General features: G+C 43.9%; 1 protein-coding gene across 5 annotated transcripts; it reads right to left on the bottom strand.

The window, feature by feature from the left end:
* Window positions 1-229: 229 nt before the first annotated feature.
* On the bottom strand, window positions 230-14,109 carry FBXO40 (F-box protein 40). 5 transcript variants are annotated; one of them, XR_005258263.1, is made up of 4 exons: window positions 13,052-14,109; window positions 5,188-7,083; window positions 3,762-4,670; window positions 230-1,854 (listed from the first exon to the last, which is right to left on the bottom strand). XR_005258263.1 is itself a non-coding variant. In XM_038148139.1 (3 exons), the coding sequence occupies exons 1-3, from the start codon at window positions 13,058-13,060 to the stop codon at window positions 4,473-4,475; spliced, it is 2,103 nt and encodes a 700-aa protein (XP_038004067.1). In that variant the 5' UTR covers window positions 13,061-14,109; the 3' UTR covers window positions 230-4,472. The 5 variants fall into 5 exon arrangements, 1 of the variants encoding a protein (XP_038004067.1); XR_005258264.1 differs by having other exon boundaries at window positions 230-921; XR_005258265.1 differs by having other exon boundaries at window positions 4,178-4,670.
* Window positions 14,110-15,461: the final 1,352 nt, after the last annotated feature.

Below are 15,461 nucleotides of genomic sequence, written 5' to 3'. Positions count from 1 at the left end.
GAGAAAGTGGCTTGCAAAGAAGATGAGGTCAAACCTAAAAGTATTTGTTAAAATTAAATAAATATAAAACATACATTAAAAAAAAGTCTTCAACCAGGAAAATGATAGTGAAGAGCAGAGCAGAGGACAGGAGCATAATGAGTAAGACAGTACAGGAACTGCCACACCTGATTTGAAGGCAAAACATACATTTATGTGATGAAGTCAAGAAAACAAGCTAAGACCTGAATTTGAATGGATTTTTTTATACCATAATAATTTTTATTCCTAAGAATGCAACAAGGAGTTACAGAGTTTCACAAAACAACAGGCACTGTTCAGATAAACTTCACCTTATCTGTGCTCTCTCAGTTTTGGGAGTTGGAGGTCCATCAAAAAATTCCTTCCTTCAACCCAGACTTAGGATACATGTCAGTAGGTCACTTGCCCTTTCACTCCTGAAAAATTATCTTCTGCCCCATGTTACAATATAGCACCAGTTGGGAATTTCCAGAGTCTTTGTCAAGGAAATGCTTTTATCCTGAAAACCTCTGGTTTTGGCAGCACATCCCAACTCCTTTCATTCCTGTGCCCTTTCACCTGTCTCCTCTTGCCTCTCCTCACACCACCTACAAAGAGGCAGGTCTCTCTATCCAAACCCATTACCTTTTCTGTTTCCTGTCTTCTCTTGTTGTGAGTTTTTTTGCCCTGCTCTGACCTTTTTGATTTCCACGATGCCTTCACTTCACTTCCACTTTTCCAGTGAGAGGAAACACTGCAAGACACATCAGCCTGGAGTGTGTGGAGTATTGCTCTTGCACTTCACAGGACTTGTGGACAGCACAAACAAGATCAAAGTCACGAAGATCCAGAGTGTGGGGGCTGGACTGAGAGCAACCTCAATGCTCTGCTGGAATTGGATTCCCTTTTCCAGTTCAGACCCTGCCAAAACAATAAACTATTTTGAAAGACACCACATGCTCAGTTCCTTCTAATCAAATTACTCAAGCTGAGATTTAACCAGAGTTTTCTTGGCCAAATTACAAACTCAAACCAGGAGCTAAGGACTTGCTGAACCCAAATCGAAGCCTCTCACCTTTTAAAAAAGCCAGCATTGTGCTCACCAAGACACACAGTGCAGGAAAATTCAGTTCCTTCCAGTTCCTAAATCTTCTGCTGACTCTGCTAATGGCAGGACCATCAACACTGAGCTAGCTTGGCATGACCCTTAGATTAATTAAACTGCATCTGACACCAGCCCACAGCTCTCCACCCCTGGTAAGACTGGGATGAAGCGAGAAGCAGCTCCCTGCTGACATTGGCCAGGTGGGTATGCAGAAATGCCAGGGTGATTTCCTCTTCCTTGTACAGCTTTGCTTCTCCCAGATCAAGTTGACCAGACTAACCTGAAGATTTTGGCTGTGGATTTTCAGCTTTGACTGGATATACTGAAGGTTACCTAATCAAATTTACAGTTTTTCAGAAATACACCTATATATTCACAGGAGCAAATATGTCTCTCTGTGAATGAGCACTCTGTGTCTCTCCAGCACGCCCTGTAGGGAAGAAGGGAAACGAACCAGAAGGGAAATGATCCAGTCTCCTGCATGTTCTATGCACACCCTGGCTGATCCCACGAGGTAGAGGTTGCAACATTCCTAACTCTGACCTGCACCATCAACCATCTCATTTCCAAAGGTTGCATCCCCCTGAAGTCTGACTCAGGCACCCCCTGTGGAGGGAAGAAGCAGGATCCATTTTCATAGGGCTGAAGTCATGCTATCTCCAGGAGCAGGGAGTGACAGGAACAAAATCCTCTGGAACTGACAGAAGGCAGCCAGGTGCAGAATAGCAGCGGTGCTGGTGACACTGGAACTAAAGGTAAAATGAGCCAAATTCACACCTCACATAGGCCAAAATTTCAAGGCAGCCACAGCACTTTATAGCAGCTAAAGTGGCTGATATGAGAGATTGTTCACAGGCTGAAATTTTTCATGGTCTTCTACCTTAAACACTGACTTACTCTAAGACCTTATTATTTAAGCAATCTTTTTGTCCACCCTCCCCAAATTATCCATAAAAGTAAGTGGCTCCATTTTCAAGCACCCAGCATAGATTCTGGCACCCAATTTTTGGACATGCATTTGCAGATACTGTAGTCTGCAGCTACAGTTGAGTGCTCAGCATCTTTCAAAATCAGATACATGGTAAGTGAAGAATGAGGCCCTGATGTAGAGACCCAGGAATTCTAGGTCTCTTAGGAATTCCTAGAGACCTAGGAAGTCTAGGAATTCTGGCTGTATGTTTTCACATCTGTCAACTTTGCTGGGTAAAATAAGGAGATAATATTGAGCAGCTCATGTTATACGGAATGTTTTGAGGACAGCTGAGTTTTTGTAAGCAGCTTTAAAGGATGGACAGTTTGTTTTTGTGCAGTGGTTTAAGCCTCAGGATGAAGGATCAGAGTGTCTGGTTCTAACTGCTCTGGCCCAGCGTAGGTTCCCTGTATTCATTTCCTTCCATTTCCTCTTCATAAACCTGGGATGCTACTTGTGTTTTCTGCAGGATACCTGTGCAGAGAAGTTTATTTTCATGTCTAAAGCATTATAAGACAGAAAAGGATCTCTAGGGGCAGAAAATAGAGTTGCATAAAGAAGAAAAAGAAAAAGAAAAAGAAAAAGAAAAAGAAAAAGAAAAAGAAAAAGAAAAAGAAAAAGAAAAAGAAAAAGAAAAAGAAAAAGAAAAAGAAAAAGAAAAAGAAAAAGAAAAAGAAAAAGAAAAAGAAAAAGATCCTGGGACCATTCCACTGTCCTCACAGCTCAGACTGTATGCTCCTGAAGGTGTGTGTTTGGAGATGAAAAACATCCTCATATGGTTAAAAAACTCACAGGGACCACTTAAGCTGCAAGTGTAGGCAAGGTTGAGCTGCTCTGAGGGTGGTTTGGGTCACCACGCAATTCATGCCTTTGGTTACCCAGCACTCAGCTCAGGGGCATCAGCAACCTCTCTAGGTAAGAGAGGGCTCCTTCTTGCATGGACACCTCATCCCAGATCTGCACTGAGGTCGAGGATGGCAAAGCGTAGCACACATCCATCCATCTGCCTGAGCCAGTTTGCACCTGGCCAGCCCAGGTGAGAAGAGCAGTGGTCCAGGCCAGCAAATATCCCAGCTCTCAGCAAGGTTCCCCTGCCCAAGACAGAGATGAAAGCCAGACCTCAGTCCTGAGCTCACACTTCTGGCTATGAACTTAAAAAAAAAAGGTGGTGAGTCAGCACCCTGTGGCTGTGCAGTGGCTGGGAACTGTCCTAAGCTGACACATTTATGGCTGTTTCAGAGGAATCTCACCCACCACCACATCCATGGCATTTCTGACTAGCACCACTGAAATGGTTTCAAGTAGTGTAATGAGACAGACACTGCTGGTAACATGCCTGCTCCCTCTCATCTGTTGCCTCAGCAAGCCCATTCTGGTTTAAGTTAGTGTATTTATTTAAAGATAAACCAAATACTAATCACTTTTCTGCTCTCTAAAAAAAGATTCTATGCTCCAGTCCATTCAACTGAAGCAAACATTATCCAAACTGTTACTAAATGGGTTACTGAATTACTTTTCTTTTATGGAAAAGAATATTGTTTCTTTGACATCCTGCTTTCATTTGCTTACAATTAGAATTTGCAATTTACAGCTGCAAAATTGAGTTGGTAAGGCATTCTAAAAATGACTTCAAATATTCTTTAATGGCTTTAATGAATTTTCAGATAAAACACAGAAAGTTGTTACCTTCAAATATAAAAAGTCAATTGAGTCTCCAAAATAGTTTGCCACTTGGTTACTTCTAACAAAGAACAAGTTTGCTTGCTTTGGTTTGGTTTGAATGCTCCCATGAGCTCAGCTTTAGGCTTGCACTCAACTTGGTGTGCTTGCCTTAGTCAGGGTCCTAAATGATGGTCTGTGGCAGTGCAGTGAATTCCCAAGCTCTCACTGGAGTTCTAATCACATAATTTTGGGGTGTCCTTTTCTTCTGCCCGTGCCTCACAGTAGGTTAGCAGTTCCTATCTGCCAGGCAGGAGGGCATCTACTTGTGCTCCAAGAACTTGGCTTTCCAGACAAAACTAAGGTGTTTCAGATCTATTTGAGCAAAGTACATTAACTGCTCTTGCTTCTCTCAGGCACATGGTACAGGAGCAGCAGCCTACCTTCAAAGATGTAAAAATGCTGTTTTCAAATAAGATCCTCATTGCTTTCTTCAGGATGCTGTATTAAACCAGGAACAGAAAACAGAAAGCATGTGAAGTTAGTAAGCAGTGGTCAAAGCTTTAACAAATTAATGCAGGGGAAAAAAAAAAAAAAGCAGAGGTTTCAAATGCAGTTGGGGGAGAAACCAATTTTGTACGTCCAAAGGAGAGTTGGAAGCAACCATCTTTACATCTGAATCCCCAAATCTTCATCTCAGAGCCCTGAAGGGAGCATATCCGAGGGGAAGCAAGTTGTTCAGACTCTGTGCTTGAAAGTAGAGACCAAAGTCTTTCGAGTTTGCTCCCGAGATTCGCTCATGCCCGTCAGCAGCACGGGGTCTGTCCTATGCTCTGCCTGGTAGAAAGGACAATTCCTCAGGTGCTCCGACATGCTTGGGACATTGCTGTGCTGCCAGTTGTGAACTCTGGAGAACAGGCTGCTGAACTGCCAGATCTAATGCAAGAGAGGGGACAGGAATTGGGGAGAGAAAATGAGGATTTTAAATACCTGTCTGTGCTCACAGTGGGTGTGCATTACTCACTCTGGAGGCTGCAATGAATGTCTGATGGTGCAGGGCTGGCATAGCAAGTGAAAATGGGGTCTGTATTGTTATGTACCTCATATTTGCTGGTTTTGCTACTTTAGTTATCACCTGCCATTTTTAATGGGGATAGTAATACTTAAATATCAGGAATTCTTAGTTCTCAGTGCCTAGAAATGGTGCACATGCAAACAGGTTACCCAAGATGAGTTTGGGTGGGGACTTTCAGAAAATGTCTATTTACACCTTCATCCTTTTGTTAGATGTACTGCACCCTACAGCCCTGGGCCCTGACAACAAACCCCAGTGCAAATTCACAACCTCATGAACCTTCCCCACATCTGCATGTTTATATGCAGCTTTTCTTGTCATTCCCATGTTTTATCTGACGAGAACTCATGAGTCTTTCCCAGTGTCACAGTCACTTGCCTTTTTGCGAGCTCTCCAAGAAGTACCACCATGGGAATATCTTTTTTTCTCCCAGACAAGCAGGACCATTCCCCTCTCTTGAAGAAGAGTGGCACAGATGTCCCTCATGAGCGCTGACACTTGTGATAGCTGAGATAAACTGAAGCTGTCCAGGAATCCTGCAATGTACTTGAGCACTTCCACTGGGAGGCTGCTCAGTAAGTCCTTTTGTCTCCCTCGACTATCCACTATGGAATTGCACTTGCCCGGTTCAGCAAGAAGGGTGTCCACCTCTGGCTTAATAGCAAATGTCTTGAGAGGCTTGCTGTAAATCACCTTGGCCTTAAGTCCCTCAGGGCGGAAGTGATTTTGGACAAAAGGACATCCCAAGTAGGCCAGTGGGCATCGATGCTGGAACCATCCGTCCAGGCACGACTGGATATCAGCGTGCACATTCTTGAAGTGGAATGGGAACTCATCCCTCCTAAAGAAATGACTGCAAGTGAACGTGAAAGCTGAACTGCTTTTGTTGTGTCTTCTGGTTACACATTCAGTGTAGAGCTCCATGTGCAGTTCTGGTGGGCTGTTTTCATCCAGAATATCTGCTAGAACTGCGCTGGAGGAGAAGGGCTCCAAAGGAAAGCTGTATGTCTGTGTTGCAAAATCCACAAACAGTCCATCGATACCTCTTGCTTCAGAGATCTCATGGCCTTTCAGCTCTTTTTCCAGAGCACACAGCAGCGTGGCTTCAACTATATTTGTCTTAGGTAGTTCTTCTATGTTTATTCCCAGTTCTGAGGTATCCACTGACTTGTCTGAAGTTGGCATCTTGTGGCCCAGTGCGTCTCCTAGTCGTGCTCTTTTGCCACAATAACTAACTGGCACTTTGAAGGTGTAGACAGTCTTCACCTCCTGGGCTTCCAAGTTCCCATAGACAAAATCTTTTTCTCTGGGAGTGCAAGCAGCCATCTGGCCAAAGCGGATGAGCATTCCCCCGTGATGTACCAGATACATGTTGTAATCTGCTACACCAACTTCCTTCTTCAGCCTCTCCAGGACCCCTTCCTGCCAGGGAGCCAGTCCATTCAGTTCTCTACTCGGTGTTACTTGTTCAGACTTCTGGCCCTTTCCATCTTCTGCACCATCAGGTCCTTCCTTTGCTTTCTCTGTGGAGCTGGCAGCACGAGAGGCTGCTGCTGTTTTCTTGGAAGCCTCCTCCGTCTTTTGTCCTGAGCTGGTTGCTGAGCCTGTTACCTGGCAAGCCAGAAGCTCTTTGCTGAAAATGTTCTCCCACGTTTTGTAACTCCCCAAATCCATTCCCTCTTTGTCCTTTGCCAAATCTTCCCGCTCACGTTGGCTGAGCTCAGACTGGTCATCGCCCTCTTGGGAACCACCGGCAGCTCCTCCCACAGCACCTGCTTCCCCACCCATGGCTTGATCCATTAGTTCTTCCAGTTCATCCTTTTTCCTCCACTCTGGAAATAATTCAGCTACTTTCAAAGCCCTGAAAAGTATCTTCTGGTCTCTGAGTGCCAAAGCTGTGTCCAGACATTCTTCATTCAAGGTCTCTTTCATAATGTTCTTGTGCAGTGTTGTGTCTGAATCCACGTTTGGCCAGCGGTTCCACTCCATCGAGCAGCAGACAACACTGGCTGGACAGACCTGGAGGTGCTTCCCCAGCTTAAAGCGGGCCATGGAGAAAGGGCAGCCATAGGCTGAGTTGAGGCAGGACACCTGCTCCAAGGGGCAGAGCAATTTGTGCTCCTCCTCCTTGCACATGTGGAAGGTGGCCCCGCAGTGGAGGTGGCAGCTGATCACCATGCAGGACACGGAGACCTCAATGGGTGCACGGCAGTGCCGGCTGAAACATCGTTCACAGTGCCTGTGTTGCCCAGGGGGAGCTTTCTGGGCCCGGTGCTGTGTGTGGCAAAGACAAGGAGACAAGAGTTATTGTCTGAAAGAACGAGGAGGGCCACAGACCCTCCACGCCCATAGTTGGTTTCCACACATGAGGTGTTAACAATGCACTTCTGGTGGGACTGAGGCTGTGAGAAAGTGACTGCCAGCTCCACACAGTCACGTATCACCTCTGATCCCCACGGTACAGTGTGGCTGGTAGCAGCACGGATACAGACAAGGTCTTTACTCCTTAGCTCAGGCAGCCAGGCTATGAGCTGTTTTTTGTCCCAATATATTCACCAGGCTGCTGAAATCAAGACTGCTAGGGGCACAGTGAAGGAGCATCCTACTTCCTCAACACTGAGTAGGAAAAATGACATTCCTTTTTCCTCTCTAGATTTGGCCTAGGCCTCTTCTCATCTCCCCACCAAGACATGAATGTTGCACAATGAACCTTCTTTTGCTCTACACCAGCAAGGTCAAGAGTGAGCATTATCTTCAGGATCCCAGTTCCCAGTGTGGAAAACAGCCTGGGTAAGAGCTAGTTTCCTTGGTCTTCTTTACTCTGCTTTCCTGACTTACCCTTATACTCCAATTGTTGGCTTACAGAACTAGAGGCTGTTTAGTCACTACTTCCCTGGATACCTTCAATGCTATCAGTAACTCGGCCCATAGAAGACCTGCTGCAAGTAGAAACCTCCCAGCTTTTGACTTCCTGCTCCTTACTACAGGAGCTGCATTCCAGCCTGGTTCTGGAATCACTGTGAATCTTTGTCTAAAGAAAAAAGCTAATGATAAGGAGGAACTCAAGTTTTGTTTTCAAACAGGACCCAGGGTGCTTTTCTTTTTTATGTGAAAATAGGAAAAAAATTTGACAAATCTTCCCCCCCCTTCCATTTCATGCAGTAAGAGCTACCATAGGCACAGTAGAGTCTCACTTGGTTCTGAGAAAAGGCAGGTATTGGTTCTAAAATAATTTAGACTTTGTTTTATTTTCCCTAGGGCTAAAGAAAACACAGTAGTGTTTACCTAGATGTGTTTTCTTTTGCAAACCCAGGGTTAAGTGACCTAGCCCTGGGGAGAGGTGTGCTGCAGAGGAAGTGGGCTCAGGCTTGGGGGAAGAGATTCTATGTGAAGAACTTCCTCTATCTTTCTTGAAGGTGTTCTCTTGACTGCATGTCTTTCACATCTTTACACCCTGATAGTGGAAGCCATGAACAATACTGGAGAAGGAAAGACATCTGGGAAAGGCAATGCTTATGCATCTCTGCACTAAATACCAACACTCACATTTGAAAATTAGATGTGCGTTAATTGCTCAACACAACTTTGTTCCGTCTTCTGCAATAACCAGTGCTGATCAATACCTGCTTACCCTCCTAATGAATCAACCCCATTGCCTCTTGGCCCTGCAGAGTAAAGGAACACACATCCTTGGTGGTCCCTTTACTCAGAGACAAACATGCACTCTCAAGTAGAAGGCACCACCACCTTTGCAGGGAAAGAGCTCAAGACAGCAATGTAGAAAATAAAACGTTGTGACTTCCCATTATAACATCCCTACCTTGCCTTAGGAGACACTGGCATCTGCACAGAGGTGACGCCAGGGTGCTGGCCAGGGTGTCCTCAGCCACACCAAGCCCTTGAATACATGTAGTTTGGGGTGGCACCTGTCCTGCTGTTAAGTTACATCTACTTTTATGCAGTTCAGAGAAGCAGGAGATACAGATGGATCTATTTCACACTGGTGGCATCCTTGCTGCTCTCATTCTTGTAGCATTTTGCTGCAAATATAATCTCTAAAAATAGTCCCAGCCATGACTTGCATAAGGTCAGAGGAAGGCTGGGTACATTACACTGCAAAAACATGACTGTGTGAACAATACTTTCCACTGCAAAAGTAACTCTTGGGGAGAAATAGTTGATAAGAAAAAACACCTACATTAGAGGCATAGGCCTTATTGGTCTCCAAAACACAGAAAGGACTGATGGCAGAGTTTCTGGGGAGAAGCTTGCTTTCACAATGTTGTATGCTGAAATAAACCCTGTCCAAATCATGTGTAGAGGAAGAAAATACATGCTTTGTTTATGAAAAGTGACCATATCACAGCATTCAGATGCAGATTCAGTATTCCTCGTTATTCAGGCATTTTTTAGTTTAGTTTACCTCATCTCTAACTTGTATATGCTGTTCTTTTCAGACAAAAGATATCTATTCCTCTCTTCTCATTGTCAAATCTGTGAACATAGAGGACAGGAAGAAGGGACAGAGAGTTTCTTTCTGATATTTATCAGGGTTTGAATGCTTGTTCTATTCTGACATGCCAGTAATCTGGAGCTCTGTATTTTAATTGATAATTTAGTTGGCTGTGGTTTAGTTGATGGTATTATTGCAAGTACACAAACTACAAACTCAAAACACTCAGCAGAAAGTTTACAAATTTTGCCTCAGTAGGTTTGATACATAACATCCAGAGGCAGGTGACACACAGATAAGTCAGGTGACAAAACATTTCTCTAAACTTGTACACTTCTTGATTCCCTGCAACTTGCAAAATTTCTCAAGGTCTGGGTTAGGAAACAAAAAACCCCAAACAAACCAGAAATGATTACTTCAATAATGTTCAAGCTACTGTGTAAGGAAAGAACATTACAGTCCATAGTCTGTCCACTTTGGTAAATATTTTTAGACCACCATGACAGCAAATCAAGTAAGGTTTAAAAATATACAGCTGCTATTTTAACTGCAGCTACGTCTGTGTCTGGAGTGGGTCTGTTCAGTGATAATAACTTACAGTTTACAAACCAATTAAAATTTATTTTCAGGAGACATATATTTAATTAATTTGCAGTCAATGAGCCAAAATAATACAAGTATTTTCTCATTTGGCATGTGACTGACCATTTGACATAGTAAGGTCAAACATTGTACCTGAGCTCTTTGCACAGAATAAAGCGATACCTCCCAGTTTGAAGAAACATCAAAAAGGGCCACCAGAAACCCAGATAACACCCCTTAAGAGTTCCTCTGAGATGAGATTGCAAATGAACATAAAACAGTCTTTCTAAATTTTACAACATGATAACAAGCTCCTAAAAAAAAATCTCATGAAAGTTCACATCCAAATGCTGGAGCCAAGAATGCTGAAGTTATACATAATGTTACAACAGAAGGAATGTGAATACTTTTGGTGAAGTGTATAGGGCAGATGGGCAATGTTCTCTATTTCTTTTAACCCTTGTTACCTAGTATATAGTGTTTATCTCATCTTTATCATACTGAAATCTTGAGGGGAATAGTTATTTTCTTACAATATAAGAATTTTCATGTCAGTATATTTACTATCTTAGATCTGATCGTGTTCACAATAATGAATTTATCTTTGCAATACTAGAGGAGCACTTGAGGTTGAAAAATACTATTGCTTCGATTTGTCAGATGTAGAAATAAAGTTTAGAAAGATGAAAATATATAGAATTAAATATGGTATTTTATACATATATGTAAATGCCAGGCAAAAATGCCAAGCATAGAGATACTCAGGTTTTTATGGTTCACTTGCAGTTGCATGCCTCCTGCACAAAAACTTTGGCAGAGCCAGATGTAGAATCACATTTTCTAGGACACCACGTAAGTCTTCTTTAACTAGCGATTTTCTTTTCCTTTCATGCACTGCTCTTCCTCAATCACAACTTGCTTAACAACCTTGTCTAGAAATCAGGCATGGGTCTCCTTTTGCTAAATAGATATTTTCATTTCTTAGAGGTGAGGACAAAATCACTATGCCATTGGAAACCACAGTGTACTGCATTTATACATGAATCCCAGGAGCCCAAGTTTTCCTAAGTCCTCTCTTTAGACACAAAATAAAAAGCAAATCCAAGAATGCTACCACCTGGAATCGTGGAGACCTCTAAATAAGTCGAACTCCATACCTCAACACCGACAGCAGGGTCAGCTACAGCTTGGGTGACCCCCTTGGCACGCAGCACAGTGGGTCACTGTCCTTCATGGCACTCCTGCTCTGCAGTTGCCATTTCAGACTGACCTTGTAGAATACAATACAAGCCAGCCAAGCTTTAAATGAGGCAGGCAGTGAGTATGATATGGCTCAGGGCAGGTGGAAAGGGAGAATTAAAGGTGTAGATGAAATCTTCCTCAATAACACTAATAGTGAGCAAAAGCAAGACCTACTTTTGAGGTGACCTTGAACAAGTTCACATGGATTTTACAGGGGCACTTTGATTCCAGGGCAATCCTGGTGAACTTCAAATCTTTAGCATAAGACATGAGGAGGAGTAAGATTTTCTGTGAAAGAAGTGACTTGTTGGATAAGCCAAACAATGGAAGGATGAAGCTGTGACAATTAGGGAGCTACTGCCTTATTTCCCACCTGGGGATCATCTGGATGGGGCTGTGGTGTTTCATGGCAATAACCACTATTTCAGAGTTACTGAACAGGTTGGAATTACTTTATACTGAAAAAAAAGAAATCCACAGTATAGTGCATCAGTTGGGCAAGGACTTCAATCCATGCTCCTTGCCTTTCTTCCAGAGCACGTTCAGGTTCTCAGAACAGCACATCAGTTTCTGCTCAGCTCCCTACACCTGACATGCAGGACCATAGAGATCAAGAGAAGCTGTTGCACCATCAGGCCTCCCCCTTGCCTGGAAAATCTGTGCTGCACACAGGCAGTAAAGTGGCACCAAAATTTCCTTGTGTGATTTCTGTCCGGTGAAATGCACTAAAGCTGTTACAGGAGGAGCAGGGAGACTTCAGAGCAGTGAGGCACAGGTAACACAGGGCACTGCTGGTGGGAACCCTGCACTGCACTTCCTACTAAAACACCTGGATCAGGAATGTTTCTTGCTCCTCCCTACCTGGTGCAATGTAGCCATAGCTCATTTAAGAGAAACCCACCCAAAAATTCCAGGTGCTGAAATGGTCCCCTGGGCTGGTGGCATAGTGCAGAATGGCTCAGCATCAGCATCATGTGCTGGGCTTGCTGGGGAGTCCTGTGGGAGACAGGCAGATCAGCAGGCTGTGCCATGGAGCTGCTCTGCTGCTCCTCAGACGTGTCAGGGGTCCCTGTGCTGTCCTTGGTAGACACAGTCAAGCAAACGTTCACTTTGCATTGGTAACTAGGAAATGGTTTTGGTCTTGGTTTGAGTTCAACAAGTGCTTTAATAGAATAGGTCCAGTTTGGTTGCAATTTAAGAAAAAAAAAAACCAAAAAGGAGGGTAATGGTCCAAACCATGTTTTTTTTTTTCTCTTTGGGCTTGGGTTCTGTTTTCTGTTCTGGTAACAGTCTCATTAACATACTTTTCTGAAAGGTGCCCAGTATAAAGAATCTCAGAGCTATTGGTTAAGATCTAAGTCATAAAATAAAAATAAAAGACATTAATTAATAACAATTGCTAAGCAGTCACAAGACTAAATGGTACAGTAGTACCTTTAACTCTTGTAGTTCTTACTTCATCATTCATTCAGTCTAGAGTGCCAACATAAAGTTTGCAGTCTCAATCTACAAAACTCATTTAATTTTAAGTATAAGCACTTTTGCCATGAGATTGCTCTTGCCTTTCCTCTGACCCTTACTGTATCTTCTTGTCTTCTCTGAGTTTCCTGAAAATAACAGAAATTGAATTTTTGATTTATCATCTGATCTGCTGCTGAAACTCCCATCTTACAATCAGCATTTTAGTCTTTTTTAAAATCCTGCATACAGTGCTGCAAAATACAGCTAATTCACTGAATATATTATGGAGGGTTTTTTTTAGAGTAGTATGTCACAGAAGTGCTCACAGTTACCAGCTGCCTCTGTTTTAGAGTGTCATTTAAGACATCTCATGATTATTCTATTTCATCTTAATTACTAAGGCTGTTTTGAAGATGTCTTGATTTTCATAGCTTGCTACAGTAACCATTACATTGCATCAAGGTTTGTCCAAAAAAACCTCCAACTCTATTTACAAAGTCTTACCTTGATCATAGAGTCCCTGTGCACGTACCAAACACTTCTCGGCTGCTTGTGCTCAGCTGAGCTGAAGTGAGGTGGGTGAGGGAGAACTGCACACAAAGAAAGAGAAGAGAACAGAAGGACACGGAGCAAGCCCAGGCAGAAACATCAAGAAGTTTTGGGATGTTAAAAATAAAACCTGTGCATGTGACCACATAGCTCAGCTTACAGAGCTGTCTCTTCCACTGTATTTGTTAACTCTGTCACTCCTGGAGTGATAGTTCTCAGACAAGTGGAGAGGCAGAACCAATAGCACTCCGTGTCCCTTGCATGAGAGGAAAAGATCAAACCCCTTCCCCAGCCCTGTATCAGCTCCCTGCTGCTCTCTGATGGAGGTTTGCCCTTTACAACTTAACTCCCCTTAGTGCCTACACCAGTTTGGGGTTTCTGCAGTTGGAATTGTCACCCAGTTCTCATTGTCAGTGGATGCAGCAGCTGGCACAGACAGCAATGGTGGTGTTCTGATCTGTCCAGGCAGGGTGGACGTAAGGAGAGGAAAGCGGGAATGGCCCAGACTTGAGCAGCTGGGCAAAGGTCTCTGCCCTCCTCTTGGGGACACCCAGGAGACTCCCCAGCTTCAATCCCTCCACTGCACAGTGAAAAGGTCCCACCAGCCACCAAGAGTAAGCCTGAGGGTACAGCTCCCAGCACCACCCTTCCTCAGCCACACCTGGGGAAGCAAAGGAGCAAAGGAGAGCAGTCATGCTTTTCTGCAGGCATGGACTCATTAAAGCTTTTCACAGTGATTTCCATGGTGAGCACTCGATACTGATGGTGAGTATGGACAGGTCCTCCATGCCAGTGAGGTTCAGGGGTGCAGATGGAGCAGGTGCTGCTTCTTCCTGGTGGGAGCTCACCCCTTCTGGCTGCAGACATCCCTTGTGACCCAGCTGCTGTTTGCTGCCACCTCTCACCGCCTCAGAAACACAGAACAACCCTTTTGGCTGTGGTGGCCTTGAGATCCTAAATCATGATGAACTTGATACTTTGCCTTATCTTTCTCTTTCCCATCTGTGAGTCCTCAGTGACTCTCACGGCTTGAAACATTGCAGGCAACTGTTTTCATTTTTAGGGCTGAACAAAATGTCAGTGGGTGACAACCAAGGCTTGCTGGTGCCAATTGCAACTTAGTAGAGCTAAATATGGTCAGCAGTCTGGCTCTGTGGCCTTTTTTAGAAAGGGCTGCATTATCGTGATACCATTTTCTGGCATCCCATTGCACTGGGGAAAACAAGAGCCGGGGTATTTTGCCTAAACTTGAATTTAACCCAATCACAGCATGATGGCTGATCTGTTTACTCTGTCCACTTCCACTCTTCCTCCCCCACCTCAGGATCATTTGTCAGCCTTCAGTGTTGTTGTCATCTTTTCAGGCTGTGTTTAAAAACATGCTGAGGGTGTGCCTCGCTTTTGCATGAAGAAAAATTCTGCTCAAAATTGTGTATTGGTTTAAGAGTAAATTCCCTCCAGCTGAATTAACTCAGATTACAAAAACACTCAGGGCTTCAGAAGTTGTTGTCAGAAATGAAGCTACCTTCTGTCTTAATTTTACCTGCATTTGATGTCAGCCTGGTCTCAGGTATCTCTGCTTTCAGACAGTTGGAACTCTGGTGGTGCTTTTTGCTGTTTTCATGCCTTGCTCTGTGACCACACAGACCCAGACAGCCTGGACCTGCCTCTCTCTCTGGTAGGCTGCCTCACCCCACACAAGGCCCCACACAAGTTTTGCAAATCCTTGCCTGCAGGTGATGACTGTGATCCAAAAAGGTGTCATCTGTGGTGGCTGTTAAGGGTAGGTTATCACAAGACATGCAGAATGAACATAGTTCACCATGCCTGAAAATATGTACTTGGTGGGGAGAAGGGAGCAGAAGAGCAGAGAGACAGGAAACAGGAATTCGTCCTTGTACCTGCATTGCATTAGCTCCGTTGCACCTGAAACCAGACTTTCATAAAAACCAGGAGAAGCTGAAGATCTCTGCTGCCACCCATAACTGTGCTAATTTGATTCAAGGTATATCAGGAATGCCAGCCAATACTGTAACCAGACCTCCTGCTGCATTTCAGATGTGCTTAGGTCAGGTGCAAGAAACGTGAAATCCCTGAAAGAAAAGCAGAACTGTTTTTTTTTGGGGTTTTTTTTGTTTTTTGGTTTTTTTTTTGGTGCAAATGCTTTGGGAGAAAGCTGTTGCCTGCCTGCTTTAATCTATCTTATCTCAATTCAATGGGTAGAAATGCTGTGCTTCTATATGAAGCCCTGTGAAATATAAATGTGTGTATGTACACAAATATATGTATCTATTGATGTGGCAAAATTGCCTGAGATCTGGTAGCCTGAGAGAGGCGAGACTGCTGCAGCCCCATTCCCATGTCT

Source organism: Motacilla alba, chromosome 1 (genome assembly GCF_015832195.1).
Source record: "Motacilla alba alba isolate MOTALB_02 chromosome 1, Motacilla_alba_V1.0_pri, whole genome shotgun sequence".
Lineage (NCBI taxonomy): Eukaryota > Metazoa > Chordata > Aves > Passeriformes > Motacillidae > Motacilla > Motacilla alba.
The sequence above is the reverse complement of the archived record's forward strand: the minus strand, read 5'-3'. Positions and strand labels throughout refer to the sequence as shown.

Excerpts from the sequence above, each read along its gene's own strand:
- FBXO40 (XM_038148139.1), bottom strand. Across the intron at positions 4,671-5,187 it reads CTTGGAGAGCTCGCAAAAAG|ATCTGGCAGTTCAGCAGCCT; the intron begins GCAAGTGACTGT and ends CTCTTGCATTAG.